Here is a 16,878-nt window from a genome sequence, read left to right on the forward strand (position 1 = left end):
TGATGTTCAAGCTTTGCATTTGTACATTATTAAACAAACAGTTAAAGGTCACATGGATAAATAATTACCTTGAATAACGTTTAGGACTTCGTTGGATGTGCGTTTACCCATGACTATAAGGAGCAAAGGGAACTGGTCTGTCTTGTTTGTCCGTACAGTCCGTGCAACCACACTGCCAAAGTTCCTCGAGCATACAGTGAGTAGTCTGGAAGACAAAGAAATGGATTCAATTAACTTTTAATCTTCATTCTGTTTCATAAATACTTTGGTTTTTCTTGGAACTTAATTCATATTTCAGAGTCTGTAATTCAAAGAGGAAAAGAAAACCCAATCAAAAAGCAAACACAAACAGACACATACAATATAAGCAAGTACTAAAACAAGTAAAGCAAATATTTTCCAGCAAATGGAAAAGGAGGAGTACTCTTTTGAGATAACAGCAGAAAAGAGAAATACACATAACTCGTGGCATTAAGGACTTTAAAACCAATTCTGCGTTTTCTTATTCCATCAGAGTGACACGCTATCTCAATTGGAACCTGAGATGAATTAGTATTCCTCACCAGACGCCCAGAATTGATAGGGCAAGAGAGGATTTCTTATTCCATTACAAAGACAGAACTTTTTAAATTAACATTTCAGAGAGGGAAAAGGGTAGCAGGCAGCCGGGGCCCCGCCAAGCTCCCTGTAAATGTCATAATATTAATGAATTGCTATAGACTGAATGCAAATATAGATTAGCTTTTTCTCCCGCCTTTTAATAAGATCTACTTTAATAACTGGCTGGTAAAATAGAGAAGTGATGGAATAGATGGAAGGACGGCAGGTCAGAGGGAAAAGACAGAAAGAAGGGCTGCCGCCTGAAAGGGGGGTGTAACTCATTAAAAGATGAAGCCAAAGCTGAGGGAGCTACTTGCAGACTTTTCAAACTGTGAAATTGAGCGCCCGCGCCTACTATGGTCACTTTAAAGTAATAATCCTTTCTGTACATACCCCCAAAATATGAATCTTGGACTGAAATGTTTGGAATACGATTCAGAAAAACACTGAACTTTAAGTAACCCACGTCCTTAAACCAAAAAAAGAAACGGTCCCCTAAATCTTTCAGATCATTTTGTTCTGACATTTGTCCCTGTTCATACCTCGACCCAACCACACCATGACAATAGTCCACAGGGAAACTCTAACCTGTAATGAAAGGCCAGGGAACAATGGACAACAACTTGAAGGGTAACCCAATCTTAAATCTCTCATTAAGCACAAGAAAACCTGCTGTGGTTTCTATCTCAAAACTAAGGAAGTCAGTCCAACACAATATGAATGATCATGATCACGACGGCGTTAAAAACTGCACAATCTGGAAACACAACCGAATCTGACTATGTATCCACTGTCACTCAGACCAAGATCAATGCAGTAACTCTGATGGGAAGCACTTATGAATTACCTTAGGAACAAGTATGGACATAATACTGAGAGCAGGAGGAAGTCAAAGCTGCTCTACTGTCATCCAACCATAATATAACATGCTGAAGAATGTAACCTCGGCCACATAAGACCTGCGGCCCTCAAAAAACCTTAAGGGGGCATCGAAATGGAGAGGAAACACCTGCAACTTACAATTTAACATGCACTTAAAGCTCTGCTCCAATAGCTAATGTGACTGACAGCTTGTAATTTGTCATCCATGCCATCTCTATTTCTCACTGTGGACCCAGACAGCCAAAATAGTTAATGTTTCCCTGCGCTGTCAGCTTGAATGTCTTCACATCAAAGTGCTTTGTGAAGATGCGAGTGGACTGGTTAGACCTGACGTTTGCTCCACTGAGCAGCTGATGAGTCAGGCCAGTACAGTAGCACTGCAGGGAATATCTTAAGTCAGCCACTTGTGGGCGAAGGGTATGGGAACCGGATGCTGTGATAGCTCACTGTGTCAGACACACTTTGTTTCAGCGTGTACGTGGGCATGTTTTGATTTGAAAGTGACATTTCGCTCTTCCCGTGAAGCAGTTAACTTTTCAGGTAAGAGTATGTCAAAAGCAGAAGCCAAGTGCATAATAAAAATTTGCATATTAGTCCATCTCTGCCCTCAGTGGTTACGACATCAGTTACCACTGAAATGCTGTTTTGGCTTTGAGACAAACTGCATTTAATTTTAGTAATATTCATATTAGAAAGTCTATATTGAATGATTAAATATCTACAAAATAATTTGACCTAAAAATAACATGACTTTATTTTTTTTAAAGCTTGTACAGACATGTTAGCATAGCATATCGATAATAAGTGATGCATTTGAGGAAGCACAATGCACATATTTACAAATAGGTTTAATATTTGCAATGACAATATGTCGCCTGTACGATTTAGCAAATGCATTTCCCATGAGTGAAAATTACACTGGCATCAAATCACCAGTACTGCATTTATGCATAATTAATCATCTAACTGGGAAGCCTGTGAGAATACAGAGCTGAGCAACAGGCACATTCCAGTATCAGCAGGTTCAACACACACACACACACACACACACGCACACTCGCACACACGCAGACGAACCTGTGTGATTGATGCCAATCATCAGTCATTTTGAATCAGCCTGAGAGCGTGAGAATGCAGAGCGACAGGCTGTGTGTGTGTGTGTGTGTGTGTGTGTGTGTGTGTGTGTGTGTGTGTGTGTGTGTGTGTGTGTGTGTGTGTGTGCGTGTGGAGGAGTTAGCGTGCACATGTGCATGCATGCGTCGTTAGCAGCGAAGCTGTGACTCGCTGTGTGTGATGAAAAGCTCCAGATGTTGCCTCCCTTTTAATGTGCAATAAAAAGGCCCAGCTGGGGCAAAAAGCAAAGGAGACCAATGCGAGAGAAAGGAGAGTGGAATGAAGGAAGGAGGGAGTTTTCTTAAAAGAAATAATGGAGGGGTGAGGTCAGGGTGCGAGTCTTTCTTAAATGGCTGCTACCAGAGGGCAGGCTTAACTCTGAAGGTTCAGTGAAGAGTGAGAGGGTTGGGCTGGTAAAAAATCAAGGAGAGAGCAGTAAGATGAGGATGGAGACAAGAAAAATGTAGCCTCAAGATTAAGAAAAAGTAAAAGGAATCCAAGGCAGTCACAGGTACAGTGATGATGAGGGCCTTAACCTGTCCACCTGTATCTCCTCTTCTCAAGCGCTTAAAACTTCAGCTGCTGCAGATCTGATTAGTATAAAAAAGACGATTGATATTTTAAAGTTTGCATTCAATTGAGAACTTTGTCTTCGTCACTGTATCAGCGTGGTAAACAAGTGCCAGCAAAAAACTAAACAAAATGTAAATTCCCAACACTCCGTGATGAAGTAACGCTAGCACTTTGAGACTAAGTGAAAAGATAGAGATGTTTGGACCCCAATGGAGTACTTCATCTCATACTGACCCTCCATTCAGACGGCTTAGTCAAGATTGCCCAATCAGGGGCCTCAACATGCAAACACAACGCCTTTTGTTAGCGTGCAACCTCCAAGCTTCCAACTAGAGAATGAAGCTGAAGTGAGAATGAGAGGACAGAGATACAGGGTGTGAGTGGTGGAGTGAGAGCTGAATGCCAGCAATTAAGGACAAACCAAATGGATTTTAAATTGCTGCCCATGAGTCAAATGAGGTTTCTTCTACACTAGCATTTTTACATTAAATAAATCAAAATGGTCCCTGATCACAAGTCATGGAAGTCCAACATTTTCTGACTTTAAATGTGAAAGAAGGTGGGCAAAAAATATCCAAAGAGTTCTGAGAGAATTACTTTAAAAAGATACTTCAATTGTGACATTAGCTGAGCAAACAGAGAGTCTGGGCAGGTCACAAAGCTCTCAGCTGACATACAAGCTTCTTTCCTACTGAAATATATTTCAATACCCTATTTATTAGGTACACCTCAGCATTTATGCAAACAGCCCACTCCTCCAGACAGGACGCCACATATAAATAAAACATAAGGATTTAAACATGCGGTCATGGGTTAGAGCTCCAGTTATTGCACAACTAAACTTTATATTTGGCAAAATTAAATATTAAATGCTGTATGTTTCTGATGGATGGCACTGCACCCTTTCCACAGAATTTGTTTGGTTTTTACAGCATTATGTCATTTTCAAACTTAGTGGATGGACTTGTAATCAAAATCACTGATACTCAAAACAAAGCTGTCCCGAGATTTAGAGACTAGATTAAGCTTTGCAACAGAATTCACATGCCTTTGGAGACAGCTCAATTGTTTAGTCCACGCTCCATTTGTTTTTACATACGAGCTGAATTTGACACACAATTCAAAACAACAGAAAACTATGTGTTACTGCAGTCACTGCAAGTGGCTAATACAAACAGAACAAAAACAATGGTTCCCCCAAATTTGATAATGAAAAGGGCAAAAAAAGAAAACAGAGAATACAAATGCTTATTAAAAAAATCACGCTTAAAAAACAAAAAACCTGAATCTGAAAATAAACTTAGTAAGACTTTGATTAAAAAGAAATAAGATAATTCTTTGAAAAATCCCAACAAAATAATTATTGGCTAATCGACAAAACATATTTTGTCAAGTCTTTCATAAGAGAGAATAACTTCAAAGGTCAAACACTGTTTGGCAGCATCGATTATGTTCAGTCTGCTAAAATATCACAGCATTAAGGTCTTTCATTTGTTTGACTTTGCAGTTTAAATACATTTTACAAACTAAAAGAATAAACTCTTTTGCCTGTTGTCAAACAGAGAAGCCCTGTTATATAAGAATCAATCCCACTGAGCTTACACCAAATTCAATAGTATTTCCAGGGAGACTTATCGGGTAACATTGCAATGATGTAGTAGCATTTATACACACTGTCTTATGCACTTGTATAAAAAATATGAAAAAGTTCAGCGGTTGTGACATTGTTGTATAAGCCTGAATATATAACTGCAAAATATCTGCTAACTTAAAAACAAACAAACATTGAATTCTGGTAAATCACAATGTTATTGTTGAAGATAAGAATGAAATAAATGAAACTAAAATGGGGGTCGATTCACCTGCTCACTCAGGCCAGCAGAGAAATTATGTAAAATAAGACTGACGTGATCAAATAGCTTGGAGGTGACCGATACTGTACTTTGCTTTGTTAGCTTCCTCAGTGACGTCCCAAGCCCATGTGACGAAGTTCTGGCTCAGGTAGGAGACGATGGAGTCAGCACACAACAGTTGGGAGCAGAAGACGTTGCTGAGAACACTGTCGTCGTTGTGGAGGTAGATCGCAAGCAGCTTTCTCTGTGGAGAGGAACACAATGAATTATGGGTAAAGAAATCAAAGATGTAGAACATTTTAAGAATGATTTCTTTGGTACATCTGCCCTGGCCTGTTGAATGATCACTGATTTCTAACATCAAGTGGAATCTGTGATTCAATTTGGCCAAATTTTTTAAAAATAAAAATATAAAATTTGGCTGTAAGGTAGAGTTTTATTAAATTTCTCAACAAGCAACCTTTACACTCAGCTCCCAAGAAATACAGAATCAGAGTTTGTCTGTGTGATCCTTCTGTGAACATAAGAGTTTTATGCAACCTCGGTCCTCAGGATCTACGCTGGAGTTAGGTTCCCCAGCCACGTGGCTCATCACTGCAGAGACACTACCACATTACATGAAAATAAAATGACATGAGAGACCAGCGGATGCAGAGCTAGCATGACTTCTCCACACCGCAGCAAGGCCACAACTGACAAAAAAAGCAAATACCACACAAAATCAAATGGAGAGCGGTGTAAATAAAACTTCTCTTGAAGGCGAAGAAGATATGGAGAAAACAAAACAGACAAATCACTCTATTTATTTTACACCAAATGCCAGCAGCCTGTTCAGGTTAGTAGCGGCAGGGCCAGACAATATTGACGAAGCTCCAAATCCAAGGATATTGACACCATCATATAAGCCCGGTAGATTCTCCCTCCTGACAATCTAATTAAAAAACAAACACACCCACAAACATAAAAGGTTCCCGGGGACAATGTTGGAAATAATGCTCTTTAAATTACATGTCACTTCTCTTGCTATAAAAGAACAAATAAGAAAAACTCCCAGTCTCCACTCAGTTCATTTCTAACCACGGTTGTGAGCGGGAAGTCAAGGGGTCTGTTTCTCAGGAACAGTGATCTAGGCTACGTGCGCCAAAAAGCAAAAAATCTACACAAGGCGTAAAACGTGCGGGGAACTGAAAGAAGTTGTGCTATACTGTGGCCCGTATAGAATAGGAATGGGAGAGCACTGCTGTGTTTGCTCAACGATTAGTGCTTTAGAATAATCTCCAGGGCTCCTAGAGAGAAGGAGCTGGGGACTCATTCAGCCGTCCGATTCAACAGCCTGAAAAGATTAAACACTCATGCTGAGAAGACAAGCAAATTCAGTCTTGAGAGAGGAATGAGTGTGAGGAGAAGGAGCGTTTTACAACAAGTAGAAAAAGACTAAAACCTGATACACACTCGAGCTCCGGCGTCTCAACACACATGCCCAAACTTAACTGTGTACCTGCAAGTGAGGGACTCATACTCGCACACATGCATGCTCAATTAGAGCAAGTGTAAAGACTAATCAAAGTGGGCATTTTGGCCAACTGAACTCCTTCATCTTAGTTAAACTGTCCGTACCCCTCTGTTCCCTCTCCGCTTTCAAGTAAATCTTTTGTATTGCCTGTCTTAGCAGGGAGGAGCAAATCCCTCGCTTCAGCTAAATTACTAGGTCCAACCTGAGTAAGATAGTGACCCCATAGCCTTTCTTCACACCTGTTCACCTAAATCTAAGCTTTGTGTGCGAGTGAGTGTGCACGTAAGAGAGAGACTCTAAATTTTACTCAGTAGAAGAGTGTTGGAGCTTATGCACCTGTATCACCGGTGCTCTCATAACACAAAGGTAGATCAATAAAGAATTTCATTAAATAGTAAAAAATAAAAAAAAATAAAAAAGGAAAGAAAGAAAGAAAAATCACAGCGCAAAATTTTTTTTTTGAGGGAGAAAAACTATTTGCCTTTTCAGGACTTTCAGTGTCCCTTTTCAAAGGCGATCAGTTGAGGAAACCGATGGTATCAGACTGTGACTCCACTGAGCAGGGTTTATTTTTACCTCTGGAGAAGTCAGCAGTACAGCCACCATAAAGCACATCCTGTTTTGTCTGTCTCAGCTCTCACGGCTCTCAGCCTGTGTCCAAAACTGTTATACAATACGGACAAAGTATCGACACCAATCACTTATGGCCTCCAGACAGTATAACACATTTAGAAGGAGCAAAACATTTATATAATATCTTGCAATAATGCTGTTAAAAACTTTAACATCTGGGCCCAGCTTATTTTAAGACCTGTGGTCACCACATGGGACGTAACATTTAAGTGATAGATTAACAGGATTCAATTCATTTCATTCATATCACATGTTATTTTGTGAAACTATGCTACTTTTAGCCGAAAATGTCATACTCAACGAGAAGACGCTGGGTCATAAGGTATTTATACCTATGCATATAAAAATGTACACTTTTTACACCATTGTTTTGTTTTCTTTCAGTCCCTTTGATACAAATTGATTTCTTTATGAAGTGTGTTTATCATTTCACCTACTATAACCTATATAAAGTATTGTTTCCTTTCTTTGGAAAATAAATAAAGCTGTAAGACAATAAGCTAACAGCAACAATCAAACAATGGACATAAAGAGATATTTCTCTTAAAAAAATATTTTGATTTATCTATTCTGGATGTTATGAAATGCTTCACTAGAACATCTCTCATCTGAACATAAGTGGTGGGGTTAGATTAGATTTCTCACCTCGGCCACATGCATCATAAATAATCCATGAAGCATGCCAAATTTAAATATACTGTAAAGAAAAAGAAGAAAAGAATAAGATTATGAAATACCAAAGGTGTGTGACGAGCTTAACACGCAACATACTTTAACTATGCAACCTCCAAATTCTCTACTGACGGATACTTTACTAGTATGACAGGATACACATTCAACAATATTGTTTGTCCACCTCAACTAATTTATGCCTGGCAGTGATAATTTTCACTGAGAGCAACAGTTTACCAAATGCTTATAGTTTTTAAGTGTTCAGCTCTGGGTCTAGCTTTAGGAGTTGTACATATATCTGCAGCCCTATAACGTTTGGACGGACCATAGCAGTTCCCTCTCGACTCTGCGAGGCTGTTGCTGGGTTTTAAAGTGGCTACTTCGCGGTGATAGATCCCTGAACTTGCCTTTCCAGCAAGGCTATGAATTTTGATGCGTCTTTGTGTGTGGCAGACATGAGAGAGGAGTGGAGAGCGGGGTTAGAGTGATTAACCACTGCGTTGACGGGGATTTAGTGAGGATCGTGGTTAGTGATGGGTGGCCTATCTCTCTGTGCGCTCTGACAAACCACTGATCCCCAAGAGGGTTCAGCTCAGCTCTGCAGCCCAAAGCATTTTCATTAAGGATGGATTGAGTCTATCTCAACAGTCCCCCAACACACACCTTCAAAAACACTTCATCAAATGTAGTGTTTTGCTTAGTGATTAGCCTCTTCCAGGGTATGAGCATGAGACTGATTCCTCCGTTTATAAACCCTCCTAGACTCTCCCTTCAGTCCGATTTGCGCTATTCTAATATCCATTTAATGAAGTGCGTTTTCTATGATTAGGATACAAACTATAAATTCCTTTTCAAAAGGAAGTATAGAGGAAAGGATGGGGTGGCTGGAAAGAGGGAAGAAGGGACGGCGTTACTGTGCACATATGCTACTGTGTAATGAAACCATGAAAAGCAGCATGTTTTGGCCTGTTGTCTCGGATGCTGGTGACAAAACAGGACAAACACGGAACAGATCAAATAGCTTCTGTTTTCATGCAACGTCTTTGCACATATTCAGCTTCTCCAAAGCCATTTTAACCACAGCACAGTTGGCAGGCTAAATCAAGCTCACCCAGAATAAAAGAAAATACTGTGAAAATGAATACTATTTTGCCCTTGCACTGTGTAGAGCACAGTGGTACAGTACAGCATGTGTGAACACCAGAGAGACACTGGCCATATTGTGTTGGCTTAAGAGGGGAATCAGCTGAGAAACAGGCAAGATGCCAACTTTCTCTTGAGTTTCTTTCCATCTTTGTTGATTTCACACATCCCTTACCCTCATCCCTCAAATTCATATGCTGTCGTCCTCATTCTCTTCTCACTCAGTTTCTTCTTTCAAGTTTCTAGGGTGAGGGTTTTTGCACACTCCCTCTAATCTTTTTCACACCATGTTCTTCGCGTCACACTCTCCCCAGTATCATTCAATGCCCTCCCTCTTTGTGTGTCTGGTGATCTGAACCCCCCTAACATCTTGCTGTGTCCTCACAGTCTAATAAGGCTGCAATCCACACAAGCTGTCAGTTGATACAAGCATCCTTAGAAGGACAAAAGCAGAAAAACATAGGGGGGGTGGACAGCTAAAAATAAAGCCTCAGCTGTCAGGGTGAAAATTTGATGAGGGTTTTGATAAAATTACATCAACATGGTTATAAAAGGCTTAGCCTCCATATTAAACTAGAGGAAAACTGCATCAGTTTTTACCGCAATTTTGCACATGACTTGTGATATTGCGCCTATAAAAATAGCGCAGAGCAAATGGGCTAGAAGTTTTACATGTATATGTGAATTTTGTCCAAAATTAATGTGGTCAATTTGTATACATTTATTTAATCCTAATTAATTGTGCTGATTAAAATAGCTCACCTTGAGATTTTTAAAAAATTTTTTTTTAAATGCTGTAGATTATTAGTCTTTCTTTGTCTTGTGTTTATTTGGGTACATTTAAGCCTTCTATAATTAGACTGATACTTTGACTGACAGTGCTTCATGCTCATATGGGGTTATTGCTTCTCTCTAAATTCAAATAAAAATATTAAGCTAAAGTGATGTGATATATAAATATATAGCAATACAGACTAAATAATCACAAGTTCCATAACTGCAGTCCAGCCTAGAAAAGATGAGACTAATCACATACATACACAATTATTGTGTTTCAAATTCCCACCAGCGTCTTAATAAAGACAGAAATGCCATATCTCCCTTGACAGAGAATGAATAATAATACACTTGGTATGTGTTCCTTCTTCGTGTTATTTCAAGAAAAGAAAACAACTCAAAAAAGGGGGTGTTAGATCACATAAAGGAGAGATGACATCAGTGCTAAAGAAAAGATTATTGGTAACAGTAGTACCACAAAAACTTTAACCTCATCAAAATTAGGGTTTGAAATGTTAATGTGCCAAGAAAAACAATTCTGTGATACATTACAGTACCGGTAGTAAATTAAAAATGTTCATGTGAGGCCTTCAACAGTTGAAGACCTTACTTACATCTCTGGCTTTGCCATAGAAGGCCTCTTGAGATGCTGCATCCAAAGAGCCAATGAAGAACATTGGGTGGGTCTCACCATACCTGTGGGACACAACAGGCAAACAGCTCATAAACACATAGTTACCTTTCAACCTTGTGAGATTTTAAAGTTCTTACACTTAACTCACCTTGAAGAAAATTCGTCAGTAAAGTGAACTAAGGCATCAGTGTCATTTTGAATATTCTCTGGCACTGCAAAAGACAAGAACAATCTTGTGGTCAAGCTTCAGATGTGTTGTCCTGATTTTTGACACTGTTTTCCAAGCAATAAACAAGCCCTGAGCAAACTGCTTTTCTTCACATACTCATAGGTGATCTTGGGCAGTTAGAGGAGCTCATTCCGAACAGCTCCGTATCGTCCATCCCAAACTCTGATGGATCTTCGAAATCCTCACCCTCACTGTCGCTGATCATAATGACATCTGCACACTGCAAACAACCATTATGGAAAATGTCATTTAACAGAAGCTTCTTTTTTTCCTGTTTGGTCAGTTAGTATTTACACAGAGTCTATTGAGGATTGTTGTGAACAATGATTTACTGGACTGCAACTCCAGTAGAATAGACACGGACAGAAGGAACAGTTCAGGTTACTGATATAGAAATAAATGATGACAGCATTACATATTTATTTTCAAAATTTCGGAGGGAGAGTTGAAGAACCTGAAATATAAAAGGATAATGTACAATATAGAATGCAGAATGAATATCGTTTCTGTTAAAAAAAAAAAAAAAAAAAAAAGGTCCCCACATTTAAACCTGCATACACTGTGCTTACTACTGTAGCAATAACATACAAGTGCTATGTAAACAAAATAACTTAATTGGCATTACATACATGCACACAATGTAAATGAGCAAAATAATACAGCTAAGTGGCTGGCATTATCAATTGGGAAGTGAGACAAATTAACACGCAGCAGAAGTTCAGTGCACAACTTTAAGAATACGCACTAGCCTCAGCGACGCAATCAGATATTTTTCACAAATGCATTCTGTGTGGATGAGAAGCAGCCATGTGCTTTTATCTCAGCATGCATCAAAGGTGAACATTAATAGGACCCCAGTCATAATGAGCTGTTCAAAAGGTGCAGTAGTAAAATCCAACATATCAGCCATTTAACACAGAATACTTTTACAACAGTCCTCACATTAAAACTAGTCTAAAGCTCCAAAAGGTGTGTTTGAAAATGACAGACGCTTATATACCTCTTCTGTGGGCTCCTGGGCGATTGCTGGTGAGGACCTTCGACAAACACTGAGGTGATGGCAGGGAAAGCTGATTCCAGAAAGAGCTAGTGTCATCTAAAAGAAATAAAAAGCATAATAACAGAACAATGTTAAGTTTCTTGTACTGTGGTAAATGGTTAATTGATTGATTTGATACTTCACATTTCCATTATATTACCATGCACAACATGTAATTATTAATTAATAATAACTGAAGTATAAACAAAACAAAGCAAACTTTACAACAGTTTATAACATTTCCATCCGTATATGCACTGTGTGCATGATAGTCTTCATACAGTTTATACAGACTAACATTTTTAAGTTACGATCTGATCCTATTATCTATTTTATTATCTAATTTAATGTTGCACTGTGTGATTTTCTTCGGCCATCCTGCTGTAACACTGTACATTTCTCAGTTTGCGAGATGAATAAAGGATTATCTCTCTTTATCCAATTTATCATCAAAACAGAGACAAACATTGTCAGCCAAATGAAACAGGTTCAACAAATGAGCAGCAGAAGCAAAAGCCTGTATCGCATGAAACTTTAGGATGTTTGAACAAAGGCTTGCTCGTTTCTCTAATGAGGGCAGATATTGACAAGGTTTTTTGTACACCTGCAGTCACCATTAGTGTGGTGGCGGTTTATAGTAAAAGAACACCTGACTAATGAGCTCTAAAATCCAAAGCTTGGACTGAAAATGTCAGTGATCAGCGGGGACTCATTACAGCTGGTGTCTCCTTGCTCAGACCCCAGGGGATATCATCTATATAAGCAAGGCTGTTGCAGAGTCTATAGAATGAAACGAAAGATGACTATCAAAAAGGGGTGGCGTAGCTTGATTATTACAATTTCTGATCATTTAAAAGTATCAGTGTGCACATGTGCACACACCTAACACTCATGTACATCAATGCATGCAATCCATGCAAATTATATTAATAGAAGAATAACTATTATATGACGATAAAAAAAGAAAATGAGGTGTTACACTGGATCACATTAGATAAAGCCAGAAAGTGTGAAAGTTGACGTTTCCTCAACATAAAGACCCTTTGTCCAGTTCTATCAACAAACACTATTACAAGCAGGACTGGCAATCATCTACCCGTGACTGCCCGAATATACTGATACTTCACAATAATGCAACAATGCGTTCAATTCACTGGCATGCTATTTGTTAGGAGCCAAGCAGAAAGCCCAGATGCAAAGACTTTTCTGGGAGAGTGAACTTCTAAACAGCAGGACTGAGGAAGCGCAGGCAAGCTGGGTGTGATAAGAGGCAGAGAAGCTGCTCGTCTCCTGCAGAGGTCCTGTGATCTGCTCCATTGTCAGGTGCAAAGACACACAAAGAGCAGCTGGACATGGGTGAATCAAGAGACGATTATATGCAACGCCAATTGAATCTGAAAAGGGCTACACACTCAAGGGAGTTTCTCTCTGTGTTTCTCTGAGACTAGAGAGGTTCCTCCTACTGGCCTCAGTCTCAACAGCAGAAGAGAACAATGTAATCACTAAACCTTGTCAGCAACATGGACTCACTTGTATAATGCTGCCTACCTTGCACAAATAAGAGACAAATACCTGACATCGTGTGCCACTGTTTTATAAAACACTCAAAAAAACATAATCAAAATTTTTAAATAGCCAAACCAAGAACCACCTGTAATCATATCTGCAGATTTAGTGCTGTTCACTAACAAAATAAGAAACATTACAATAATATAGTTTGTCGAATGTCAGATATACACTATTTATTCTGCACTAATCATTTCACACCAAATGCTACATATTGCTGTTAAGGCTTGGTTTAATTTTATAAGTGTCAAACTAGCAAAAAAAAAAAAAAACTAAACAAAAAGCAAAACCTTTTTTTCTGGTTTTACTATGTCTAAACAATTTTTACATTTTGCAGACATTTTGTAAACACACAATGTATCTTATATAGTGATTGTAATGCTGAAATACAGTTTGCTACGATAAAAGGGATTTATTCATATGACATATCCAATAGTCAAATGCGTTCAAATGTCATTTGTTTAGGCAGATCTCCAATTATATGAGCTGTTTATATATTGATTTATTCCCAAAGGGAGAAAAGTACCTTTTTCTTAACGATTCTCGGCAGGCAAACAGACCATTTATTATAGCCTTCAAACTGTTGACTGAGAATATACTGAAACCGGTTGTAATATTGAACACTGTGTTTCAAATTTCCGCCTTCCCAGCAACAAAGGAGAGGTTATATGAGAAACCTGTTCTCTCCCCTGACAGATCTTGTAAGTGTCTGATTTTGATGAGTATTCCTCCTCCATGTTGTCTTAAGCATAGAAAATTGCTTGAAAAAAGCTGTGGAAAAACCACCACGCAATATTAAAACTACACAAACCAAGAGTGAGATCACTGGTGAAGGGTCACATTGGCTTTATATGCAAAAGTAGCTCCCATCCCACTGACCGTTCAGGGTAAATGGGAAAGACTCTGTTTTTTTGAGCAGTAGAAGCAGCTCCCATTTTCAGTTCAGGAGACTAACACAGTCTCCTATGTTAAATTCAGGCTTAAAACATTCCTACTCGGTATGGTTAAGACAGGCTGAAGTCACCATGTGGCATTTTTAGGGCACAAGCACTGAAAGTGCTCAGGAGCATGTTACAAGTTATTATTGTTATTATTATTATTATTATTAACACAGAAAAAAAAAAACTCATGACAATTTGCACACACATCAGAACTTGCAAAAATAAAAACATTTTATGGGCAATGCTTATGTGTGGGTTACAGAAAAAAGAGAAAGTTAGTGACAGCCATACTGTCAGATCAACAGGGTGTCTACAATTTTTGCATTGGCTGTATTTGAAAGGGGTTAATTCCTTACAGAGGGTAGCTTCTACAGACCTCAGGTTTTGCCAGTATATGCAGCTGGTCTTAAACAAGAATCAAACTTGCAACTCTTCAGAACAATAAAAACAGTGAAGGACTTGGAGCACCAAATTTTTATTTCAATTTTCTCTCCCAACAGCTGCAATGTATCCATCACTAGACAAACAACTCCCAATACACCATGGCTGGACACAGAAAAAGAGTTAATAAGAGACCCACAGCTCCAAGTCCTCCCTTCCATAGCTCAATCCATTAAAACCCATACCTATTACCAAAACAATGACACAAACACATAACACATGCCATGACACAACACGCACAGCATGGTGGCTATCAAATGACCTGCTTCATTCCAACTTCTCTCCATCCTGCCATACACACCTCTGGAAGAACCCAATGTTTGTAATCAATAAAAACAAAAAAACAAACAAAAACAAAACATTTGCATTCCCTTACTGGTTCGAGGGAGGAGTTAAAACCCTGGGACAGTTGTTTGACGATAGGCAGCTCATGTCCTTTGACTAAATCCAAATAGAATACAACATCCCAGATCACATTCACGATCAACATATACAGCTAAGAAAAAAAAAAAACCAATAATAATAATAAACACGTCAACATCCATATATGTGATTATTTGCCATCAAAGAGTAAGCTTGCCGTTTTCGTCATAGACGTGTCTTGTGACGGCCCTCTGTCAAATGCTTTGCCACTCGCTGCCATTTGACACACTGCTTGTGACATGCATACAACATATCATTACACCACATCTGAACAGATGCAAAGAACAACTTTTCTACATTTGGATAAAACAGGCCTTAATCATACAAAGTTAGCAAAATCTTGTGCACAAGTCAAAAGGCAATGGCAACCGCCTGCATTTTGATGTTTCGCTGTTAAACTGACTGACTGATTAACTCAGTAACCTGTACACGCTCCAATCTGCCTCACACTTTAAATGTGGATTCACAGTCTAGCCCTGAAGGCTTCTATATAACAAAATTCATGGAATACGGATGTGCGTGGAGGTGCAAGGGCCCATTCAACGCTGCTTGCAGCTTTAATCTCTTCTCGTATCCTAGCACGATGCAAACTTGTTTGCTGTCCTTTCTCCTATCTTTTTTTTCCTCCCACTACCCTCTAACCACAACTGGTGCAAACTGAAAACAGATACCTGAGTCCGGATCTGTAGGAGGTTTGGTCATGATAGAAGGGAGTTTTCCCTTCCTCCATCACCTTGCTAAAGTGGAATTGTTTTCGGGTTTTTTGTCCTGAGACAACTTTCCTCTAATTGGCACAATCGAAACAAACTGGAATTGAAGAGACACACAGACTATAGAAGAGACACACTGCATCTACTGTGTATTAATATTTAATTGGAAGAGTATTTTCTTAAATTTTTTTAATCAAAAGTATATCACAGAAAGGACAGCCGAGTGTCCCGGGAACACCTACGAAGAACACTTAGCTGAATTGCCTTGTCATTACACAAGTAACTCAACTCTAACTGGTTTAGTGGTGCAGGGGTTAATTGTCAAATGTGCTTCTCATAACAGTAATCTGTGACTTTACAAAGGAATGTATCAAAGCTATAATTTTGACCCCTAGTTAGCAATACTTACTCAACTGCGAGTACGCATCACGAGCGTCATAGTCGTTCACTCATATTGATAACTAGGTAGGTCAGGTAGCAACATCACTGTGTAAAACACTGAGCAGGGAGCATCGCAATGGCAAGACGCTGATCTCCTTTAAACTTGTTTGATCTCCATGAGGTGCCCCTCCCATCTCCTTTGTATGGGACATTTTTTTCGCAGTTTTGGGGATTTATTCAGAAAACATCCCAAAATCTAATGGACTCGTCCTTGGATCAATCATCCCTGAGGATTTCATGCATTTTGGGTTAATAGTTTTTGCAAAAAGTTGGTCACAAACAAACGAACGAAAGAACGAACATACAAATAAATAAATAGATGCAGATGAAAACATAACCTTCTTGGCCAACTTTTGTTGGAGAAGGTAATAAAAACCAACTGTCAGTGAACGTAAAAGGTATGACCACTGAAGACACGACGTATGTCAGGCCTGAGAGTACACTTCACACACAGCTGTACGTATTGAGCCAAAGAAAGACAGATTAAGCTTGAAGGGTGTGAAGTAATAGGCTCAGGTCTATTCTGCTCACCCTGCAATCGAGTGGCAATCAAACGTGAGAATCTCAAAAACGACTGCCAAGAGAATCCCTGTAAACCCTTTACCCCGACCACTCACAATGAGAGATTTTGTGGGAGGACCTAATAAGTGTATAAATAAAGTTGATCACTTCCCTTGTCAAAGCGCCTGGAGGGT

At 39.1% G+C, this 16,878-nt stretch overlaps 1 protein-coding gene across 1 annotated transcript in view; it reads right to left on the minus strand.

Moving 5' to 3' along the window:
- faf1 (Fas (TNFRSF6) associated factor 1) overlaps nucleotides 1-16,878 on the minus strand; it is a 72,622-nt gene that overhangs the window by 19,863 nt on the left and 35,881 nt on the right. Inside the window, exons 10-15 of the mRNA XM_080473401.1 lie at nucleotides 11,623-11,718; nucleotides 10,719-10,842; nucleotides 10,542-10,605; nucleotides 10,374-10,455; nucleotides 5,111-5,265; nucleotides 69-205 (exon numbers count right to left, since the gene is read on the minus strand). Coding sequence (XP_080329527.1) covers nucleotides 69-205; nucleotides 5,111-5,265; nucleotides 10,374-10,455; nucleotides 10,542-10,605; nucleotides 10,719-10,842; nucleotides 11,623-11,718 — 658 coding nt within the window. The remainder of the gene's footprint in view (nucleotides 1-68; nucleotides 206-5,110; nucleotides 5,266-10,373; nucleotides 10,456-10,541; nucleotides 10,606-10,718; nucleotides 10,843-11,622; nucleotides 11,719-16,878) is intronic.

The sequence above is a fragment of the Lipophrys pholis genome (genome assembly GCF_963383615.2).
Source record: "Lipophrys pholis genome assembly, chromosome: 10".
Taxonomy (NCBI): domain Eukaryota; kingdom Metazoa; phylum Chordata; class Actinopteri; order Blenniiformes; family Blenniidae; genus Lipophrys; species Lipophrys pholis.